A 24907-nucleotide genomic window follows, 5' to 3' on the forward strand; every position below is an offset into this window, starting at 1 on the left:
TTTTCGTCTGCCCACTTGGCCCTCAGATCCCACCTTTTTCTGGCTCTTTAACCCTCCCTCGCCCAGTAGAACTTTACCTGCATAAAGTAGAGAAGCCCACCGCCCCCGGGTTCCCCCCCAGAGTCGGCGTCCCGCGGCCCCAGGCTACCCCGCCCGCCCCTCCCGCGCCACCTCTGCGCCCCGCCCAGGCGGAGAGGGTAGGAGGGAGGGGAGGGCCTGCCAGGTGAGGCGCGGTCCTTCTGGGCCTCTCACTTCCGCCCAGGTGAGGGAGGGCTGACGCCGAGTCCGCCCGCCCGCTCCGGGCTCCCACCGGCGCCGCCGCCGGACCAGGTAAAGCAGGGGTCGGGCGTGCGGGCGTGCGCTGCGCGGCGGGGACCCCTCGCCCCGCGTCCGGAGCCTCCGCCGCTGCTCCGGCGCGCTCTCCGCCCGCCCTCCGGGAGGAGTGGGCACGGGAGACCCAGGACGCCGCCGGGCGCTCTGCCGGGCCCGCGGAGGGTGGGGGGCGCCGTTCGTCTGCGTCGGGCCCGGTGACCCCGCCGTGGTCCGCGCCCCTCGGTGCAGGGCTTGCCGGAGGCCGCGGGCCGCGGAGCCGCCCCTCCCCGGCAGGCCCTGGCGGCACTCAGATCTCGGCCCGGGTCTGTACCGGGAGTGGCCGGGATCAAACTTTGCACTCAAGTGGGTGCCTGTGCTTCGCCCCTAGAGCTGGGCGGAGTCTTTCCCCAACTGGTGACGGTGAAAGGAGTGAACAGGTGGTGGCCTGTTCGGGGTCCCGGAGGAGGGGGTACTCAGATCCCAGCTGAGGGGCCACTTGGCCCCGACCCCATCTGGGAGCCTGGCGGTCACGTAGACGAGTTCCCAGGCCGACGGTCAGGCCTGGGCTCTGCTAGCCTCACTTTATAGATGGGGAGGACCAGGCGGAGAGTGCTCTGGCTCCAGGCTTTGGGGAAATCGCTGGATTCCTGCTTTATGTCAAGCTCAGGAAAGCGTTTTCAAATCCTTTCCCCCCACCCCCTCCAAAGCGCCTCAGCCCTCCTGGGACACCTAGCAGGCCGAATTAATCTCCCCCTGGAGTGTTCTTTTGGCAGTTTGACATTATCTCCAGATGGCTCTTATCACTTTGGATTCGAATTAGTTGTTTACTGGCTTGCGCGATTGAGAGGGTGGCCTTTAAGGACAATATTTCCCTAGGTTGCTTCTCAACTGCATTGAGAGTCTGGCCATGGGTAGGTGCGCAATAAACAAGTGTTTCTTGAAAGAACGAAGAAGCCTTCTGGAGATCTAGAAGAAAAATCTGTTACACCGAGGATGGTAATACTACTTCTAGGCCGTCTAAGCTCCTATTGGTTGCCAATTCATTTGCGCATAACTTTTTAAAAGTAAAGCTAGGGAGGAATGGAGGTAAAAACTCAAATTGGTTCATTTTGCAGCATCAGAAAAAGGTGAGGTCGGGGCTTTTAGCTAAAATGAGCTTGACGTTTCTAGGCCCCTAACAACCTTTATAAGGAGAGTTCAAAATTTAAAATAATTAGAAAGTTAATAAATAACGGAGCTGGAAGGTACTTTACAGATAGAATTTGTAAACTGAGTTCTGAAGACATTTGCCCTTTGCTAATTGAGGTCCTATTAACGGTCACATAAGGTGAGCTTGGTATATCAATAGTAGTTGTGTTTAAGGTTGAAGGTAAATTGTATTAATCCCTCATTTGTGTTTAAAGATGCTTTAATAAGTTCAAGTCATGTATTAATATTTTTTATAACTATAAAACTAATATATTCATTGTAGAAAAATTGGAGAGAATTTCCAGAAAAGGAACTAAAAGCACACCCAGACCCACCTATCATTGAAATAATCACTAATAAAATTATGGTATCTTGCCTTTCAGTTAGTATTCTTAAAAAGAAAAACCTGTATATTTTCCCATGATGAGTTCACTTTTAGAACCTTGTGATTGAGACAGAGGCTCAGCATTCAGTAATCCTTGTAATTACATATTTATTTAAAAGCACGTAATAATTATCCTTAAACTAAACAACCAAGCAGTCTGAATTTCCTTGCTTTGTTAAACTTTAACAAAATTACATTAGTTTGGGGAAACTAAAGTGGGGTTTAATTTGTTTACTTAAGATTTTGCTCACCTTGGTAGTAGAGTAAAATTTTGGGAAACAGGACTCTTCCACCTTAATTTTTGGGATCGCTTGACCATTGCTCTGTTTTTTTTCCCGTACTCTGATGTTTTTTAGTAGACTTGGATGCCTTTTTTCAAAGTGTTCATTCTAGGTTCTGGTGCAAATGGAGAGAAAAGATGGAAAGCCTGCTTATTTTTTGCATTTGTACAACTGTGTAGCCTGTGGAGTTTGGAGACATGGGATTGGGTCCACCTACTGTGTAGCTCTTGGCAAGTCACTTGACTCTGCTTCTTGTTTCCCATTTGTAAATGATCTACCTCACTGAGTTTGGGGAAGTCGAAATGAAATAATGTTCAAGGATGAGTCTTGTAAACTGTAAGCCACTCTTTGCCCACTTTTTGCTGGTTCACTGAGATGTTTAATTCTGATAAAACTAAGGAGCTTTGCTGTTTTTATTGGGAAGAACTCAGATTTGGGAACGGTCTCATACTGATAGTTACTTTGATAAAAGGTATAGAGGCTGCATTAGCTGATAAACAGGAGTCTTTGCTAAAAACACTGTACAGGGCTCTTTTTGAAAAGGCCTAGGTTAAAACTGCACTGTCAACATGGTTAGCCAGCCGCCCCTGTGACTAGGCATTTGAAATAGTGCTAGTTGGGATTGAGATGTGCTGTAAATGTAAATACATATCAAATTTTGAAGATTTAGTGTAAAAACCCAAATACCTTGTTATTTTTTATATTACTTACATATTGAAATGATAGTTTATATAAGGGTAATTAAAATATATTATTTAAATTAATTTTACTTGTTTCTTTTTACTTTTCATGTGGCTACTAGAAACATTTTAAATTACATATGTGGCTCACATTTTATTTCTGTTGAATAGCACTGGGTTAGGATTCAGTGTATGTTTATCCTTAAGAGGGTTTGGTTTACTGAAGCCCTTACATTTCTATTTATAAACCAATTTTTTTTTTTTTTAAACTCTCAGCTATAGGCCTCCCCACTGCCACCTCCCTTGTATTCATTGCACTGGTGACATTTTTTGTTGTTCAGTCTTTTGAGAAGCAACCACTATTGATTACAAAGGAAAAATCTCAGCTAAAATAATTATTAGCTTTTTTGAAGCCCCCAAATATCTTAAATAATTTTGATTGAAAAGAGTTATTAATGATAATAGTAGCTACCATTTATTGAATGTTCACTGTGTGCCAGGCTGCTTTATAATATCTTATTTAGTCCTTTCAACTGTAAACATTTAATATTTTTTATTAGCTATTTTATAAATGAGGTAACTAAAATATAGAGAGATTTAAACAATTGACTGCAACAGCACAGAGCTGGTCCCAGGAGTAGAACCCAGCTCTCTATGATTTCAAAGCTCGTAAGCTATGGATTCTCCCATATTTCGAGAATTGGTTATTGAACCAACTGGAAGAAAGTTGGTTATCAAAGTAGATATTTAGTTCTAATCCCGTTTTTGTGTTAGTTACCAATAGGAAATGCTCATCAACAGGAGATTAGCTGTGTATGTCATCATGACTAAATCTTTAAAATGTAAAGTTGAGTTAAAAAAAAATTGCTGAAGGATAAATATACAGTATAATTACCATTTATATAAACACCTGCCAAACAATAATACTGTAAACAAAGATAGTGTGTTTTAAGAATTTCAGATTTGGATTCTGTCTATATTGATTGCATGCATTTGTGAAGCTTCCTTGTGATTGAATGAAGTTAGTAAAATCTCTGTGAAATGAGCATTCTCTAATGTTGATCTTACTCTTAAAAGAACAAAACCAAACTGGTTCTTTGCTTTGATGCTGTGCCCACAGTGTCTGGTTGGTAGATAGCTTTGAAGCCCAGGTCTGCAGCCTTTCAGGGACTGTCCTGTTTTCATTTAGCTTTAGCCTTTAATTGATGGGCGTGACTTTGATAATTGGGGCTGGGTAAGGCTTCTGCCTTGAGAAAGGCAGTCCCTCTCCGTATTATTTTCTGGAACTTGAAGCTCCAGGGCAGAGTGTGGTAGAAGAGGAAGATGAGTTAAGTAGATGCTGACAGTCAGGTTTACAAACTTTCATTCCCTCTCTATTGAAAATTTGTAATATCTGACTCTCAGTTTTAAAGTAGTTACCTACTAAAAATGTCTTTAACCGTTGACCGTCCCTCCCCCCAAGGTGAAATTAATTTCACTCAGTTGCACTGTCTTCCTGTCATTACCATTTTCAAAGTGCTTTCCCCCTTGTTTTTTTGAAATTGTAAGAAGTTTAATGCATTTGTGAAATGGAGATTATACATTTGTTAAGAAGATAAATGAGATATTATACAGAATGATCCTGCAATGCTCACAGTAGACACCAAAAAACTAGTTACTTGAATTAGTGACAGATAAAATGGATTTTGGGAAAAGACCAAGAGAAGGAAGAATGGTGAACATTAGTGGGAAGGGTGTCCAAAGCATAGTTTGGCCTAGTTTGCAATTTGTTAGGATTGTTTTGAATATCACAAGCATGCCAAAAGTGGCATGACTCTATTTCTGGAGAGAAGCTAAGGGCACACAGTCTGCAATGTGGGGAGAATTGAACAGAATATCTGAGGTGGAAACTAATCATTAGTGAGGAGCATGAATGCCTGGTTCTTTCAGTGAGTGACTGGCTACACATCAGAGATCCCTAAGTGTGAAAATTGCCCAGATTTGTATTTTTTGCTGATCATTGGAGAAAACTGCCACCAACAGGAATACAAGAGCACATCATAAAACAGTTTAACTTTGTTCATACACAGTGGCCAAGTTACAGGCAGAAACTGATATGCATTGGTTAACTTTGAATAGTTCAATGAGAAAAATTAGTATATAGCTAATTGGATTATTCTGATGAAGTGACTCAATTTTCAGTTCTGATTCTGAGTTTAACATGGTATCTTTCAGCTTTCATGTCCTAAATATCCAACATTAAGTGGACTTAAAATTTGCCTATGGCTTAGGCACATGGCCCCAAAATATCAGGATGGTTTTGGAATTTATATATATCTTTTTCCAAAATTCCAGGAGTACAGTGTTTTGGCAGCAGCCAAAAATATAGTATTTTTTTACATCTAAGGGGTTTAGAAAAGGCCTTGCCATTTGATAGGGACACAAGGCCAGGACACCTGTCTTGACTATACATTAGGATGACAGCAGATGTGTTTATGTGTAGTTTGAGTGAAGAGCCGCCATTACTCTCTGGCAAGGTGGGTTTGTGTTCCATTTAATCAGTACCTCATAAATGCTGAGCTTTGAGGACAAAGCCATGGTAACTAAACACAATCTGAGCTTTGCACTCCAAAGGAAGCAAAGGAAATTTAAAGTTGTTCATAGACTTCAATTTTTGAATAACTTCTGAAATCATGACTTCATCTACAGTTAATAGCATTTAGATTGTTCAGAGTCTCTAGTTCCCTTGAGCTCTGGGGAATTGCCATTGAGGAGTTACATGCAGTCTAATTGTGATCTATCCAATTCACACCTGCAGTTACAGGCTGACTACCTGTACTTCCCCAAACAGATTGCCAGTAATCTTTTCTCTCAGTTTTTTAAGATAGAAGTATAAGATGTCTTGTTAAACCAAGTTTTCAAGGTATAAGGTATCTTGTTCAGTTCAAGAAAGAAACATAAGATGTCTTAGGGAGTTACATTTTTGTGTGCTGCTGGGAGTCAGGAGAGTGTGTTTCTCAGGGTCCTTAATTGGCCTACATTCTTGAACTGAGGAGGTTAATAAATCTTTTCAATAAGTTTCCTCCACCTAGAAATTTGAATCAAATTAAATTTCTAACTCTGCATCAGCTTTTCTCAAATATTGCATTAATTGGTGATGGCTAAGGGCATGGGTATTTTTTAAAAGCCACAATATTATAATAATTTCCTTCAGTCAAATACCACAGTGAACCAGACATGAAAAATTCATGGCACAAACTCTCTTGATCAGTGATGGAGTGGAAGCTGTTAAACATAATAAACTACTGGTTCTCTGGAGGCTGTGCAACTATGAGGACAGCGGCACACTGTGGCATTTTAATGTCTAGGCTCTGACTGATTGTAGGTAGCCTATCTATGACAAGGTAGACTCAGCTTTACCATGTTTAAACAAACTTGAAATTCCTTGCTGTAAGCCCTGTTAGTTTCTTAGCCAGGCCAAACAGGTCAGAATTGTTTGGTTGAAGATTTCCTACGACCATAAAATGAGTGAATCGTAGGTTCCATTTAGTGTACGTGCGACTTCCTGGATGTTCAGCTATAGAGTTAATTGCATTTCTTCTTCTGTCCTCATATACTCTGAAGGCCTTAGTGCCCTTCCCTATATATTACCCAACGCCATGAAATTGTAGTACTTTTCCAGGCCTGCTTTGTGAACATAGTTTAGCTTTTATTAAATATGAGTCATAGGGTTGGATGGCCAACCAGTTGCTAACCTTAACCCTTGCCGAGAGATATCTACTACCATGGTTTCCAAAATGTGCAGGACAATCTACTGGGAGAGTAGGAGAATGACAATAAAATCTTGCTTTTTAGTTTTTACCTTACTCTCATGATATTTCTATTTTATATATGTTTTAAAACACATATGACATATAAATATATTAATATGTTTATAATTATAAAAAACAAGGTGAGTGGTCAACATACATTTTTATTGATAGGAATGTGTGTTTAAAAATGTTTGAAGACCACTAGTCTATCCTGTTACCAGAATCACCTTTTTAAATAGCAATCTGGACTCAATACTTCCCTACTTAAAAGCCTTTGATTACTTCCTGCTGTTTACAGGATAAAGACCAGTCTACTTAGCGTTATTTATAAGAACCCTCTCAAAATAGTCTATCTAAACCAGTGTTTCTCAAACTATCGGTGGTAAAAGATTATGGTTCCCCTCCCTCAGTCTTTCAAGGACTGACATTTTTATAAAATTATTACAAAAATGAATTGTTGGAAAAATGAAATTACAAAAATAAGTACAATGTAAGTTGTGTTTTGTATTACTAAATTTAATAGATCTACATGACTCTGCCGCATTCCACGATTTCTAAATGCTTATTCCCAGTTTTGGTACTTACCTCTGTGTGGGTCAAGCATCAATCCACAGTCCACACTTGTAGTAACACTGGTCTAAATTACTTTTTTGCCCTTTCTGTTGCTTTTAGAGACCTTATAACAGTTCATTTAGAGCTAGTTACTAGTTTCACTGACAGTCGTGCACTTTCACACCTTTATGCAGCAGTTCTCAAATTGTGGTCTCTAGACTAGCTGCACCGGGATCACAGGGGAACTCTGTTAGAGACGAGGTTCTCAGGGTTCACCTTAGACGTACAGAATAAGAAACATTGGGAGTGGGCCCTGCAATTTGTGTTTTAGCAAGCCCTCAAGGTGATTCTGATGCACACTAAAATTTGAGAAGCACTAACTTAGGGCAGCCCTATATGTCATTCAAACTAGAACACTTTGAGAGTGAAGTGGACCACTATTAATAATGATGCTGGGTAATCTGAGACTATTTTAGGCAAATGAGGCCAAATGGTCACTCTGCTTTTACACTCCATTCTTTTTCTTTTACGAGAGAGGTCTCTACTGTGTTCTCATTCCAGCATTCCCAAACTTCCCCAGGCCGGGGAGTCACTCTGCTTTTATGATTTCTCTGAGCACATGGTACACACCTTTGCCATTGTATATATGTGCCTTACAATATAATTATCCTATTGTGTTGTCATTATCTTGCTGTGTATCTGTCTTGCTCTCTCATTAGGCCATCTTAGCCATTATCTTTTTGTCCCTTTTACCTTTCAAGTTATAAACATAATACATGCTTTTTAAATAAAATTCAAACAACGCTAGTCTCTACCAAGTAAAACTCTAATTTTTTATGTCCCCATCCCCACTTTTCCTTCCTGTAAGTTAGCAGTATTATTAAATTGACTATTTTTCTAAATCTAGAAACCTATGCACCCACAAATATGTATTTTTTTTCCTTACAAAAAGGGGCAAATAATGCATATATCATGAAACTTGCTGTCTTCCCTGTTGGGTTGTATATATTAGATAATGTCCCTGTGTTAACACAAAGGTTTGAATTGCCAAAGCATCCTCCTGTAAATGAGAGCTCTTACCCAACACCATCCTTAGTCATGACTTGAATGTTACAGGCAGGAGGCTAACACAGGAGCTAGGCACCAACATTCCTTGCCGGAGGGGCCCCCAGCCAGTAGACACAGCTTCCAAAGAATGTCACTTTCTCATATTAGGACATATTATCAGCATGCTTAAAATACCTACTTATATATAGACTGATGTGACGTCACTTATACACATATTCATAACAGACTTTTACTGTGATTTTTAGTGTGTTTACAGGAGCAAAATTCAACCTTGGGACACATTTTTGTTTGTTTGTTTTGGGTTATCAGACAAGTTGTGAACAATATATACAGAAACATTTTCTTAAAGGAAACCTCTTCTGTTTGGGGAATCCCAAGGTTTGTACTCCATTAGTTACCCAAATAGAAAATGTCTTTGTGATTACCTCCCATGTTCCAGCCAGCCAAGCTCTATAAATCCATATGTTCTCAGATTATTTACAAAAGCAATTAAGATAGATCAGGTATTTCCTGACATTTTAAAATGAGGACTCTGTTATCTATTAAAAACCTTTAGCTTGTTTGCATGGAGGTCTGGTATCAAGCTGGGAATCCCCAGCTGAAGGATTGAGCCACAGGCTTGCTGTTAACCGTTTCCTACCCATTCCTGTTTCAGTACTTTCCGACCAACTTTATTATTTTAATGGCTGATTACGTTTGATAGTTGAATTTTTCTAGGAGTTTTGTTACCGAAAACAATGCAGTAAATATGCTTGTACACACATCTGTGTGCCTTTTTGCAAATACTTCTTTAGGAGAGACACTCAGAAGAGAGATTCTGGCTAGAAGAGAATATAAATTTAATATATTGATAGGTATTGCTCAGTTGCTCTCCTAAAAGAATGTGCAAGTTTATAGTCCCACCTGTTTTTCTGTGATATCTGGAATACAGTCTATTATTGAAAAAAATGCCAATCTAACAATAAAAAATAGCACCTCATAGTTTTAGCTTACCTTCTTTGATTTAGAGAGGCTGATGTATTAATGATCACAAAACTGCTCTTGTCAGTCCTTTTAGGCTAGTGCTGCTACAGAAAAGGACAGTGCCATTGTGACTGCCCTTCCGTTATTCACAGTTACCTGTCAATGGGTGGTTTTAAGGGTTTCACAGTTGAGATGCTGAGCACGTCAGAAGTGTTTCTGTGATGCTCTATTCAGCAGTTCTTTTGGTAGTTCTCATGGAATCCCGTGAATATTTTGATGGAATACATGAACCTTTTATCAACGCCAAAGGCATTCCTTACTGGTTTTTAATATGCTTTCTTACTTAATGACCTTGAATTAGAAGATAAAGATTGTGTTTAGCAACTGTATCCAGGGATGATGTAAGAACATTTTGACTGTATAGTGCTCATATTTCTTAGATGGTTTATTATAACAGTGTACCACTAGTGAAAATGACCACTGTGAAAGTGCCAGTTTTGACACAGCAAAGGGTTTGCTAGCTTTTTGAGGGTTTTTTAAAATGAATTTATTTATTTATATATTTTTGGCTGTGTTGGGTCTTTGTTGCTGCATGCAAGCTTTAGTTGCGGCGAGCGGGGGCTACTCTTCATTGTGGTGCGCAGGCTTCTCATTGCGGTGGCTTCTCTTGTTGTGGAGCACGGGCTCTAGGCACGTGAGCTCGAGTGCAGGCTCAGCAGCTGTGGTGCACGGGCTTAGTTGCTCCGTGGCATGTGGGATCTTCCCGGACCAGGGCTTGAACCTGTGTCCCCTGCATTGGCAGGTGGATTCTTAACCACTGCGCCACCAGGGAAGTCCCAGCTTTTTGAGTTTTGATTACATGTTAGGCTAGTTTTCAGCAAATCACTGGAATTAAAAAAAAATTATCCATGGAAAATGCCATATTGGGATTACCTTTTGGAGACTCTCTCAGATGACTAGTTTGAGGGTTTTTTCCCCTAATCTCTCTAATATCTTCTTGATCCCTTGTATCCCTTTTTTGTATATTCCTTTCCAGTCTAGAGTCTTTTTTTTAAAAAAATTAACTTTATTAAAGTATAACTTACATACGATAAAACAATTAAAAATATAGAGTTCAATGAACTTTGACAAATGTATACATCTGTGTAAACAATACTCCTTTCAATGCATAACATTCCCATCACCCCCAAAAAATCTCCCTCAAATGTCTTCCCAGTCAGCTCCTTTCCACCCTGCCCAGGTAAACTAATCTATAACTGTAGATTCAACTTCATATGAATGGAATCATACAACTTACATCCATTTTGTCTGTTTTCTTTCCCTCAACATACTGTTTTTGAGAGTCACCCATATTCTGTGTGTCAGTAATGTTTTCCCTTTTTATTTCTGGGTATTTTATTATGCTTACATACCATAACTGATTTATCCATTCATCTATTATTAGACATTTGGGTTTTTCTAGTTTGGGCTTTTATAAATAAAAATTCTGTGAACATTCTTTTTTGTTTTTTTTTTTGTTCCTTTTGTTTTTTTGGCCAAACCCTGTGGCTTACTGGATCTTAGTTCCCTGACCAGAGATTGGACTCAGGCCCTCGGCAGTGAAAGCACCGAGTCCTAACCACTGGACCTCCAGGGAATTCCCTGAACGTTCTTTTATAAGTCTTTTGCAGGCATACATTTTCATTTCTCTTGGGTAAGTATTTAGGAGTGGAAGTGCTGGGTCATATAGTAAGTGTAGTTTTAACTTTCAAAAAACTGCCAAACAATTATTCAAAGTGTTTGTGCCATTTTACATTCCTACTAGCAATGTATCAGAGTTCCAGTTGCTTCACATCTTTGTCAATGCTTAGTATTATCTGTTGTTTTGGTTTGCTTCACATCTTTGTCAATGCTTAGTATTATCTGTTGTTTTGGTTTTTAGCCATCTTAGTGGCTGTGTAGTGGCTTTTAATCTGAATTTCCTGAATGAAGTTTCTTGTTTTTTTTTGGGTGGCTGCGTTGGGTCCTTGTTGCTGTGCCCAGCCTTTCTCTGGTTGCAGTGAGCGGAGGCAACTCTTTGTTGTGGTACAGGGGCTTCTCATTGCAGTGGCTTCTCTTGTTGCAGAGCACGGGCTCTAGGCGCACGGGCTTCAGTAGTTGCAGCACATGGGCTTCAGTAGTTGCAGCACATGGGCTTCAGTAGTTGTGGCTCACAGGCTCTAGAGCGTAGGCTCAGTAGTTGTGGCGCACAGGCTTAGTTGCTCCGCGGCATGTGGGATCTTCCCGGATCAGGGCTCAAACCCGTGTGCCCTGTATTGGCAGGCGGATTCTTAACCAGTGTGGCACCAGGGAAGCCCTGAGTGAAGTCTGTTGATGGAGAATGTTCTTGAGGTTTTCTTTAATTTTTCTATAGGGCTATAGACTTGTATACACTAATGGTAAATCTTTTTTTTTTTTATTTAAAATTTTTTCTTTAGGTTTCTTTAAAAGTGATTGAAGACAATAATTCACAATGCCTGAAAATCTTGCTACAGGTAAACTAGATATATACTTCTATCACTAAATTACTTATTCAAAAGTGGAATATAAGATGGGATTTAACTTGTACTCTTATTATCCTTCTTCAAACAAGATAAATTGCAGGTCCTGCAAGTTCTTGATCGCTTGAAAATAAAATTGCAGGAGAAGGGTGACACTTCGCAGAATGAGAAGCTCTCTATGTTTTATGAGACACTAAAGAGCCCTCTTTTCAACCAGATACTCACTCTTCAACAGTCCATCAAGCAACTGAAGGGGCAAGTAAGTTACCCATCAGGGTTTTACATGTTGATATATTCAAACCAGCAAAGAAATATAGAAGGAGATAGGTGCAAACTGTCTACTCTTAATTCAGCAAAGAGACTGTATTGGGACTTGTGACCTGTGGGTTGCATTGGCATGGATAGTTTAAAAATTTTGGTAATAAATTTTGTGTTTGGCTTTGGAATATGGTTTTTGTACTTATTTATGTAATGGTCAGATGCTTTGAGAATTCTCAACATTTTCTTCAAAATTACAGGACTCATAGCACCTCTGCTTAGAGTGACGTAAATTAAGAGCTTTAACTGTCCTCTTGGTTGTTCTCTTTTGGGGTCAGGGATGGCAAATTGATTTTAAATCATCTATTCTAGAAGCTGAACTTGAATAGTAGCTATCTCATAGATTAAATTTGGGCAGAATTTTAAATGTAATTGAAGATAATGTAGCAGAGTTGTTATGTGAAAATTAAAATTTGGAAAAAAATGCTTTTTGCTGATAAACCAAGATGCCTATCCATAAGTATTTAGCAAGTGATTTTTGTATAACTAAGGATTAAATTCTGCACATATGTCTTACTGTGAATTTCTGTCTTTAGATCAAAATTTATACCAGAATTTTAGCACTCCCCATATTGAAGGTTAGATTTCTGTATTCTCTGATCATGGAATGAGTACATCACAGCAGTGAATGCTGTTGGTAGGAATAGAAATTAGGAAAGGTCACTACAAATCAATCACCGTTACTGGACTAAGAGTGGACTTAACCAGCCTCTTCATCATAATAACAATCTTTTATATTTATATAGTTTGCAGTTGTTATATAAATAATCATATCGTATTCATTCAACTATGAAATCCCCGTGATTTTTTTCCTGTCATTGTTTTCGTAGAGTTTCTACGGGTGCTGATTTTTTCTATGAAGTCCTTTTGACATTTGTTCTTGATGTTACCTTTGTTCCATTGTGTTGGCACTCATTTCAGCCAATGATATTTTAAAAATTAACTTCTGTTTTCCTTTTTCCATAATTACTGGATGCTCCCCCAATTTTTTTTTTTTTTAATTAGTGTTTAAGTGACTCTGAAATTCATCTGCTACTAATCTTGGGCAAGTTACTTAATCCCTGTGTGCCTCAGTTCTTATGTTCACAAAAAGAAATAAGGATATCTCCTAGGGCTATTGTAAGGATTAAATGAGATATTACGTAAGAGTTTTGGTATAGTACTTTGCTTATAGCGAGCACTTAATAAATACTGAGTTATTTTTGTTATATACCACCTGCAGATCTTTTGTGCCTCTCCACATGGAAATGTATAGATAAGTGCAAAAGGGCTCAGTGTCTTACATGCATGTTTATATGACTGAATGTGTCTGTGTATCTGAAGTGTAATAAGCTGTTGAACATGCTATTAACTTGAGGTAATCGTAGAAGGCAGGAAATGAGAACAAATTAAACATTTTGTGTAATACTAAATAAAAAATTTATAGCCTTATAAACACAGATTCATGTATCTGTATCTTATTTCTTTTGTGTGTATGTATTTAGCGTGCCATTATTCATGTGATGGACAAAAATAATATTTAATAAATAGAAATATTTTTTGTCTATAGGTTTCTGTTGATAATTTTCTCTCTCTTTTTTTTTCTCCAACAGCTCAGCCATCTACCCTCAGATTGTTCAGCCAACTTTGATTTTTCTAGGAAAGGTTTATTGGTGTTCACGGATGGTGCCATTACTAATGGGAATGCCCATAGGTCCTCTAATAACTTGACTGTATCTGGGTTGTTTCCTTGGACCCCAAAGTTGGGAAATGAAGATTTTAACTCAGTCATGCAACAGATGGCTCAGGTAAAGTTATATCTTGTCATGGGAATATTTAGTTTTATTTCTCCTATTATAGGTTAAAAAAGAAACCTACACTCACTCTTTTTGCCTTTAAAATGTGTTAGTCTGTGTTTTGTTTGCTTGTGGTTTTATATTGTTAGGAGGAATTGATACTATTTTCTAATATGTGTGTTGGAAATTTATTTGTATAAAATTACATAAGGAAAATATCCATGTGTGGTGAGGAGAGTTTTCAAGACACTGACTCCAATTTGACACATCTGTACACTTGTAAGGAAAAAGATTCTTATGGTTTTGCTCATAGGAGGAAAATTAATATGTCTACCAGAAGTGATGTAACTCCTTTGAAACTATTTTAAATTTTATGTAAAAAAGAATTCATGGGAGTTAGAACTAACATACTTTGGAAAATCTAGGGAAACATTTGAAAGAGTAATCCATTTTATTCTTAATACCTATTAAAAATTAAATAATAGACAGTTGAATTTTTGGATGTTAGTTTTCTGTTTGTTCACCATACCTTCTAACAAGTATCCTAAAAAATGAAACTTGAGTTTGAAAGTTAAAAAGAATCTGTTTAAGGTGTAATAGTTAAATAATGTTCTATACCTAATTCCTTGTTTGATCTTACTGCTCTATACCCTTAATTTGACTAATAGTTATTTTTATGTGATGCTTTTATTAGTTGATTACATTTATGATGTTTTCATGTCATAAGTGCAATTATTAGCCAAAGTAATAAACTACTTGTTTGTCACAGGTAAACCCATTTGAATGGTGGCCTTTCCATAATCTTTTGAATTAACCTAATAAAATGGAATATTAATTTATCATGATAGAATTAAAAACAGAACCCTAAAAAAATGCAGCTTTTTCTGACTTAGGGCTCAACACTAGTATATTTTTGATAAATCTAATTTATTTTCCTCGTTTAAAAATTTATTTTGCTTCAAGAGAATTTGAGAAATTCCGTGTACAAAGTAATTTAGAATTTACTGTGGGAAAAGACATTTTTCTCAGGAATTTTCATCCAGCTAGGAATTCACCTCATACTGTGAATGAAGTGTGAAAATACCTCTCCAATTCCCTGAGGTTGCAGAACACTGCCCATGTCCTCTTGTGTTCTCCTGAAAATAATCAAGTGAGAGGATTTCCATAAATAATTTATTACTGAAATGCTGAGTTTATTTGGTTTTCTAGAAATGACTTAGGAGAAGTTATTTTGGGGCTATTCACAAGTAGAAACTTCAGTTCTTCGGAAAGGGTGTGTTGGTTAAATGTAAACTTCACTGACTTTTTTTTTTTTTTTTAAATCCCCCTTCATTAGGGCCGGCAAATTGAATATATAGATATAGAACGGCCCTCAACTGGAGGCCTTGGATTCAGTGTGGTGGCCTTCAGAGGTCAAAATCTGGGAGAAGTCGACATTTTCGTGAAGGAAGTGCAGCCAGGGAGTATAGCTAGCAGGTGAGGAAGGATGTTCATTTTGTGTTTTGCTAATTTTTTTTCTGACAATTCTGAAAACATTATTATAAAGAGAATAAGAAACAAGTCATACAGAACAGTTAACAATAGCAGCTAACATTTTCTCTTCCTATGCAGTTTTTAGGCCTTTTGCAGGTATTCTCACATATACTTGTGGCAGCAGTCTAGCTAGTAGTATCATTAGTCCATTTTATAGATGAGAATGCTGAGTTTCAGAGTTTCAATGGTTTACCTATAGTCACAGAGCTATTAATGCTGGAACCATGATGTGATTCCAAGACTGTCCAATGGCAAAGCTAGTGTTCTTTCTACTCCATCACACGCTCTCACAATTGAACATGATATTTTAGCTATGGTCTGATCAATAAGATAGGCATATTGAAATTCACATTCTGCATACTATATTGTTTATTTATTTATTTAAAAAAATTTTTTTTTAAATTTATTTATTATTTATTTATTTTTGGCTGTGTTGGGTCTTCATTGCTGCGCACGGGCTTTCTCTAGTTGCAGCGAGCGGGGGCTACTCTTCATTGTAGTGCGCGGGCTTCTCATTGTGGTGGCTTCTCTTGTTGTGAAGCATGGGCTCTAGGCCCGCAGGTTTCAGTAGTTGTGGTGCGCAGGCTCAGTAGTTGTGGCGCACGGGCTTAGTTGCTCCGCAGAATGTGGGATCTTCCCGGGCTAGGGCTTGAACCCACGTCCCTTGCATTGGCAGGCGGATACTTCATCACTGCGCCACCAGGGAAGTCCTATATTGTTTATTAAACTTGATATTACAACAGCTTTTTTGGTGGTCATAACACACTGTTGATTATTTCACTTATTGTCAATGAAAATCCCTCTCAAGTCTATGTGACATGCCCACCCCCTCACCCCCACCCCTAGCCCATTGCACTTGTGCCTGGGCTGTATTTTTTTAAGGGTTGTGTGCAAGACTTGTATTTTGTTTCTATTTGATTTCAGATCTTTAGTTTATTACTCATTTAAAAAGCACAGTATTCATTATATTCCTGTTGCCTGTTAGAAAACTAGCAGCAGTAGCATAACTACTACAAAAAATTTCTCAGTTAATAATATATTTTTGAATTCACATTATCCATTCTTGGGGATCAGAGTTATAGTCTCCCCAACTGAAAGTTCAGAAATAATGGATTTCTATGACTTTGTATTATTCTACCACCTAATGTAGCATTTCCTCAAGTTTGTTCTGAGGAGCCATAGCAATGGTCAACTATATTTGAGAAACTCCTGTTCTTGGAGATTGGTTATACATACTTAGGGTAATCATATAATTTATTGTCCAAGTTGGGACAGTTTTAGGGGTGAGAGGGTGTGCTATTAATAATGACACTAAGACAGCAGGTATAAACTAGGACTATTCTGGCAAACCTAGACAATCCAGGGTAAACCTGGACTTAGAGTCACTTAATATTAGCTTCTTTAATACTATGAAGTCCCTTGCCAAAAGCCTATTTAACTTTGATTGGCCCAAATTTTCTTTTTAATTTTTTTAACTTAAAAATCATTATTGAGATATAATTCACATGACATAAATGTCACCATTTTAAGGTGTACAGTTCAGTAGTTTTTAGTGTATTTTCAATGTTTCAACATTTTTGTGGTCCATTCTTATATCTCAGTTACTCTGTACTAATAGTTCTGTAAGTACAAATTGAGATGAGCACTTCCAAAAAGAGGAGTTTCATATTTGAGTATGTAAAGATCCTTGCCCAAGGTTAAGGAGTCAGGTGGCTTCCCATAGGCAGTGGTGCTTGAAGGGGCATTTGAGAGGTGATACTGGAGTCCGCAGAGGGCAGAAGGTGTCAGGGAGAGGAATAGACGCTTTACTGGTAGCCCTGGTAAACTCCATGTTTGGAGTATGTCTGGTATTTACCTGGTGTGGGAGCTTAGTGCAAGGCTGTGTAAGAAGGGGCTGGAGAGAGGAAGGGGCCAGCCATGCAGGACCTTCCAGATCATCTTAAATGGTCTTCCTTTCTTCTGAGGACTTTCCACATAGAACTGTGTTATTTTATGAGCTTGCCTAGCCCCTGTTGGCTCTCATAGTCATGGAAATCCATCATTTCTGAATGTTGCAATGGAGAGACAAGAGCTGGTTTCCCCTTGAATGGAAAGTGTGAATTCAATTATATATATAGTATGAGAGAGTTAAATTAGAAGTAATATTAGCAGTAAAATGAATACTATTCAACTTTAGAATGCATCAAAATCATATTTTCCAGGAGACTTCTCCTCTGCAGCTTGTTTATTTTGGGTTGAGTTTATATTTCCTAGGCAGATACTAACTGGAAAGAAATGAGATGTTCTAGAAGTCTACTGGGTAGAGGGAAAGGTAGATTAAAATAGATTGATTCCCAGAAAATAGAAAATTTGAGTGTGAGTAAATTAAGGACTGACTTATGCAAAATGAGTTATATCAAGGTTAAAAAGTTTTTTAAGAGTAACTTATTCATTTGGGATTAATTAAGAAATTTCCCTTAATGAACAAGCTGTGAATAGGAATTTAGGTGATGAAGTTAGAGAAAGGACAATGTAGGAGATGGGAGAATGGAAGGTATTCCTGGATATTGTCCTGTAGTGGTCACATTTAAAAATAAATGTTTCTTGGCACAGTTTTTGAAGGTGCTAGCCTCCTGTGTTCCCTCTTTGCCTGGCAAAGAATACAACTACTCTTTCTCTTTCCTCCTTTAAAAGAATAATGTTTCTTAAAAAAAAAAAAAAAAAAAAAAGCAGTTTCTTTAGGACTAGGGAAAAGTTCACAAGCAACTTTCGCAATTTTAAAAATATATATTTCAAAATGATGAAAATCATTATGAAAATAATATATTCCTATAATATAAAATATAGAAATATAATTACCCCGTCCCCCCCCCCCCCAAAAAAAAAAGCTCTTGGACTTTGACCGCCCTGAGACAACTATAGGAAATACATTAGAAAGGTTTTTTTTTTGTTTGTTCATTTGGTTGCGTCAGGTCTTAGTCACAGCAGGTGGGTTCCTTAGTTGTGGCATGTGAACTCTTAGTTGCGGCATGCATGTGGGATCTAGTTCCCATACCAGGGATCGAACCCGGGCCCCCTGCATTGGGAGCGTGGAGTCTTAACCACTGTGCCACCAGGGAAGTCCCTAGAAAGTTTTCTTTTCTTTTCTTCTTCTTTTGTTTTTGGCCGTGCTGTGCAGCTTGTGAGATCTTAATTCCCCAACCAGGAATTGAACCCGGGCCACAGCAGTGAAAGCGTGGAGTCCTAAGCACTAGACAGCCAGGGAATTCCCTAGAATGTTTTCTTTTTATAAAGACAATGTCTTAGAATATATGCAATTTTATATCATTCTTATTTTCTAATATAACATAAGCCTTTCCTAATAGTCATAAAAAAATATATGAGCAACATTTTTAATGCAACATGATCTATTGTGAGAGCCACCCACAATTTTGGCATAAAAAATTGAAATATCCAACTTGTTAGTTCCAAAGGAGAATCTGAAATGTCTGAATCCCTGTCCTCAGAAAACTTAAAATCTAACAGAGAAGGATATAGTTAGCTCTGTGGACAGCATGCTTAGTATAAATGGATGGTCAGTGAGTGATAAACAAGTGGCTCAGCGCACCATGATAATGAGGTAAGTGATGAAGGGAGAGAGAGACAGAGACGAGACACTCAGTTGCAACGTGGAGGGTGGATTGAATTTGGCTGAGCAGAGTGGAAGGGCATTAGAGATGGAGAAAACCATTTACACAAAAGCAGGAAATACCAGACATGTTTGAGAGGGAAAGGGTAAATCAGGATAGTTGGAAAAGAGGTTTATATAGGGAGGAAGCCAAGTTGGAAGAGTACTTTGGGGCCAAATGTAGAGACCTTTGAATACCAACCAAGTTTACATTGTGTCCTAGAGGTCAGAAGTTAACCAAATTCTGGTCCATGATAAAGTTTTGCTGAATCTGCTGTGACCTGAGAAAAAATAAGGGCAATATAATGGAATTTTCATAATTCTAAATTTATGAGTTAGACTTCCCTGTTCTGAGATGAATCCCTTCTCAGGGAGATTTTTTTATATTGAAGGTTAAAGATATTCTTTTATAAAATAGTCATGACAAGAGTTTGTTTTCTTTCCTTTGACTCTCTCCTTATTGGTCAACAACTATAGATAATCATTATATACTTTCCAGTTGGGGAATACTAGCATGAAGAGAGCCTAGAAAAATAAACCTTGAGGAATTTTACAAGTTAGGTTTTAGGTATTCGATAAGGATCTCAATTGGATGGTTGACATTGGGAATGGAAAGGAGGAGATGGGTGGTGCAAGAGAGATAAAGAAAGATAAGAAAGAATTGTGGTGATAATGAAGAAACAGGAAGAGCAGGAGGGGTGTATAGGAGATAATGAAGTCAAATACAGCAAACCAGAGTAAATCCTACTCTTAGTATGCACTTTAAGAAGTTAAAGAGTCAGACTACTGTCAGGTAGTTGGGTTTAGAGTCAGACTACTTAGATAAGATGCTAAGCTTGCTTTAATTTCCTGCACATCAAATTTAACTAAGTACTTTAAAAGGTGATTGTGAGGAATAAAGGAGATGATGCCTATAAAGCATTTAGCACAGTTCCTAGCTCATAATAAGTGCTCAGTAAATATTAACTATAATAGTACTTTTTTTCTTAAGATTTTGCTAATTTCTTTTAAAAATTTCTTTTAAAAAATCCTTTTTACTTTGGTTAGCAGTTGGGAAATTTGTGATTGGGACAGAGAGAAGGGCTCAGATACAGATTTGGAAATCATCTCTATTGATTTTCATAGAGAGTTTGGCCTCTGTTGACAAATGTTGGAGAAGTAAAGGACAATGGGGATGGGATGAATCTGTTAGAGAGGAGGTTATTGATGAACATATAGCCCTGTATGGTACATGCAGAAGTCAGATTGGAAGGGTTTCAGGAGTACAGGTTTGGTGCCACAATGAGGACAATGTCCATACTTGTAAAACCTTAGCAATGGGGCCCTATACATTGTTTTTGCTTATTTTTCTAGCCATATGGCTTTTAAAATGTGTGTGTGTAGGGATGCACTACTTAATTGGTTAATTAGTTAATAAGTGCTTTAATGAAAAGCAGTCTGAAGAGCTCTTTTATATTATACAATTAAATATTTCAGTAAATGTACTAAGTGAAGTAGTACCATAACATATAAACTACCTGAATAGTAGATTTTAAGAATCAGGCTATTATGTCACTTAAAATTTTCTTATTTCATCAAGGGATCAAAGGTTAAAGGAAAATGACCAAATATTGGCTATTAATCACACACCACTGGATCAGAACATTTCCCACCAGCAAGCAATTGCATTGTTACAACAAACCACTGGATCTTTGCATCTGGTTGTGGCCAGGGAACCAGTCCACACAAAAAGCAGCACTTCTACCAGCCTAACTGATGCAAATCTGCCTGAAACAGTGAGTTGCAAATTTGGAAAAACACTTAATTTTGAGTTACGCCTTTGATTTTAAGAAGTGTAAAGACATTTAGAAAATGTCGTTTTATTTGTCGTAGTTCAAGAAAGATGATTATATCTCCAAATGCAGCGTTAGCATGTTAAACAAGATATTTCGTGGGGGGTTTTGTTTTGTTTTTTCAATGTCCTATGATTCTCCTTGTTTAAGATTATTATTTAATATAGAGGGCAAATTGTAGTATTGGGTGTAATTTGGTGATGGAAGGAATTCCCTGGTGATGTAACCACTTAATTAAGCTGGGAGTTTTTATTAGAGATTTACTATTGAGTTTTTAAATTAAGATTTGGTTATTTGTTTCAAAAACATTTTTTAAAATTATATTGGGTGTTTATGACTAGATTATGGATACTGCACAATTATAGAAGTTTTTCTTCTTTTCATGTAAGGATGTATACTGAACAATTTAAAAGAATAAAAGTTTATGTTCCTTTGGGAGTCTTTAAACTTGCTTTGTAACATTTACAGATTTTGGCCTGCATCTTCAAAATGCAAGCTAATAAATCTTATTTTCTTATAACACTAAGTGCTAGCTGATTTATTTAATTTCCATTCATTGGACAAAAGAAAAAATAGACTGGGTACAGTACAAGGTCACAACACTAATGTATAGACATTTTCCCGGTTGTAATCAGTAATATTTATATAGCACAATTTACATAATAAATAGAATGAACAAAGTGGGAAGTTGCTTGGCATAGTGGTTAAGAACAAGGACTCTGGAGTCAGGCTAAGGTGGGTTCAGGTCCACTTCTTACTTTGTAGCTGAGTCTTACTGGGCAGATGCCTTGACTTCTCCATACCTCAGTTTTCTCATCTGTTGCTTGGAACTGATAACAGTGTCTAGTTCACAGAGATGTTGTGAGGATTAAGTGAGAATGCATGTGAAGAGCAAAACACAGTGCCTAGGGCAGAATAAATACTCTATGAATATTAATTGCTGTCCCTAATTTAGGCATTTTTAGCAAACATTGTTGCTTCCTGGATACTAGGTATTGTTCCAGGTGTGAATTTATTAAATAGTCCCAATATCTCTGGTTATTTTAACATTGCATAGTAACTTTCCAATTTAGTGTAATAGAAGAACTAAGTAATAAGTATGCCCTGATGTCTTGAGGGGGAGACTTTTGCTCTGCAGGCGCATTATGTGAATTTAATGCGTACTTCTGATGGAGCCTGCTAGTAGAGGAAAAACGCTTATGTCTCTTAGTCTGATTTGTATAATCCTATTGCTAATATCTTCAGTTAGGCCTACCTTTCCTCTCCTTCATCAGAGTCTCTTCAATTATTCTGGTCACTCTGTGTCCTCACAATCGCATGCTTCACGTTGCTGCTAGATTAATCTTTCTAAACCACTGCTTTGTTCCTGTTGTTCCCTCTTCTAAAACCTTCAGTTATGCCCACTTATCTGAGCCTAGCTTTGCTCTTAAATTTCCCTTTTGCTTGAATGTCTTTTTTCTCTGTAGAGCAATTAAAATGCTACCTTTTCCTTGAAGCTGTCCGTAAGTTTTCATTGGATTTGACCTCTTGTCTCTACATTCCTCCCATCTTTATAATATTTTATGATTCTCTTTTAATTCAGATAAACACATATTTATTGGTTTCTACTAGGTGCTTGGCACTGTGCTAGGTATCAGGCATAGATTGGGGAATGAGACAGTGTGTTTCTGTCCTCTTAGAGCTACAGTGTCCCATGGTCCAATATTCTGTCTTACATTTTAATTGTTTATGTTTTAGTTTATCTCTCTATCGGATTACAAAATCTGTAAAGGCAGGGACCATATGATCATCTTTACGTATCTCTGAGCCTCTAGAAAGTTGACTTGATTAATTGTATGAATATTAAATTTTTTGTCTACCTGTTACCTTAGTAATTACTGTATTGGTAAGCGATGAATGTATGTGCTTTGCTAACACTTTGCTTCTTACTTGCTATAAATTTGTAGGTTCGTTGGGGCCGTATTGAAGATGTTGAGCTCATTAATGATGGCTCTGGATTAGGTTTTGGAATAGTTGGAGGAAAATCGAGTGGTGTAGTTGTGAGGACTATAGTTCCTGGAGGATTAGCAGATCGAGTAAGTTGACCTTCTTTGATTTAATTTTGGTTTTTTACAATTTAAATTGTATGGCTTGAAATGTAATTTTATAACATGGGTTACTAGGATATATGTTTCCATGACCAGAATTTAAGTATAGCTAAATATGTTTTTTTCTATAAGTGTTAATATACACTCACTCTGCTTTATTTTAAAAAGCTCCTAAATCAACGTTTTTGGGGGTGGTTTTTTTTTTTTTTGGCCTGTGATTGACAGTCATCTTGATTTTTTCAAAAGACAATATTTTTTATTGAAAGGAATCATTAATGGGTATTGTATTCTGAATATCTATATTATTTTCTCCCAGTGTATCTTTCAAGGTCCTAAATGTTAAAATCAGATGGTACAGCGATTACAAACTTTTACCTCAATATTGTTTGTGGTAAATTTCACTAGAATTACAAATTTCTGGCATTATAAGTAAAAATACTACCCTTCATTATTTAGCAGTGTTCAAACTGAAAGTGGGCCATTTTAAAACTTATCAACTGTTTCTGCTTAGTTTTATGTTGAAGAAAATGTTAAATACTACATTGAGTTTTTAAAAAGTAGTTTAGAAGTTTGAAGCTACTTAATACAGTAATGAGTTCATATTATATAGACTGTCCATGATAATCAGAATGATTTGTAAATTTTAATGATTAATGTCTAGTCACATGTAAAAATTTATCCCTTCTAAAAAACATATAAAGTAAAAATGAACTTGCTGTGCACATGCAGCTTTGAGGCAAGTTCCTCAGCTCTCTATTTCTAGTCAAGATTGCTCCACCTTGGGTTAGGACTCCGTGCTTCCATTGCAGGGAGCACAGGTTCGATCCCTGGTCAGGGAACTAAGATTCCTCAAGGCATGCGGCCAGGCCAAGAAAAAAAAAAAAAAAGGTTGCTCTACCTTATACAAATTGTGGAGCTATTAATATTCCTATTATCCTTTCAGCAGCTAAGTGTATTTATTTAGCATAATGGCTCTCAGAGTTTTGTCTGTGGGTCCCTGAGTCTTTTGCAGGGGGTGTACAAGATCAAAACAACTTACATAATAATAGTAAGATGTATTAGCCCTTTCACCATGTTGACGTTTGCACTGATGACACGCAAGCAGTGGTAGGCTAAACCTGCTGGTGCCTTTCTGTGACACAGGGCAGTGGCACACAACTGTGCTAGTAGTCATTGCATTCTTCTCCACATGTGCTTGCCACTGCAACAGCAACAATGCCAGTCTCACTTAAGAAAGTGCAATAAAAACGAATTTAAGTAGATATGACCTTTGAGCGCATGTCTTTTTAATACCATGTGACAAAATCGGATGTACTGTATAGCACTTCTGTCATGTACTGAAGTATGGCGGTTTTCTTGAGGGAAAACATTCGTGAGACAAACTAGCCATGTTTTAATATGGAACAGCATTTTAATTTTTTAAATTTATTTTTTAATTTTTTGCTTTTTTCCCACAAGTTTCTGAGATCTAATTTTTTGGAAATGCATTATTTTAGTTTCAGGATTACAGCATAATGATTTGATATTTCCATATATTATGAAATGATCACCACAACGCGTCTAGTTAACATCCATTTCCTCATAGTTAGAAATTTTTTTTTCTTGTGATAAGAACTTTTTTTTTTTTTTGGCTGGTTGGGTCTTGGTTTCTGTGCGAGGGCTTTCTCTAGTTGCGGCGAGCGGGGGCCACTCTTCATCGCGGTGCGCAGGCCTCTCACTATCGCGGCCTCTCTTGTTGCGGAGCACAGGCTCCAGACGCGCAGGCTCAGTAGTTGTGGCTCACGGGCCCAGTTGCTCCGCGGCATGTGGGATCTTCCCAGACCAGGGCTCGAACCCGTGTCCCCTGCATTGGCAGGCGGATTCTCAACCGCTGCACCACCAGGGAAGCCCCGTGATAAGAACTTTTGAGATCTACTCTCTTAGCAACTTTCAGGTATACAGTACAGTACTGTTAACTACAGTCACCATGCTGTGGTT

The 24907-nt window shown here is 37.9% G+C and overlaps 1 protein-coding gene across 8 annotated transcripts in view; it reads left to right on the forward strand.

The window, feature by feature from the left end:
• The first annotated feature begins 209 nt into the window (after positions 1-209).
• The window catches only part of PATJ (PATJ crumbs cell polarity complex component), a 353196-nt gene continuing 328498 nt past the window's right edge, over positions 210-24907 (forward strand). For all 8 annotated transcript variants that reach the window (XM_068540002.1, XM_068540005.1, XM_068540003.1 and 5 more), the window contains exons 1-7: positions 210-330; positions 11677-11733; positions 11832-11998; positions 13650-13844; positions 15169-15308; positions 20591-20786; positions 22790-22918. In XM_068540002.1, coding sequence (XP_068396103.1) covers positions 11712-11733; positions 11832-11998; positions 13650-13844; positions 15169-15308; positions 20591-20786; positions 22790-22918 — 849 coding nt within the window. In that variant the 5' untranslated portion in view covers positions 210-330; positions 11677-11711. The remainder of the gene's footprint in view (positions 331-11676; positions 11734-11831; positions 11999-13649; positions 13845-15168; positions 15309-20590; positions 20787-22789; positions 22919-24907) is intronic.

This window comes from Eschrichtius robustus, chromosome 3 (genome assembly GCF_028021215.1).
Source record: "Eschrichtius robustus isolate mEscRob2 chromosome 3, mEscRob2.pri, whole genome shotgun sequence".
Classification (NCBI taxonomy): Eukaryota; Metazoa; Chordata; class Mammalia; order Artiodactyla; family Eschrichtiidae; genus Eschrichtius; species Eschrichtius robustus.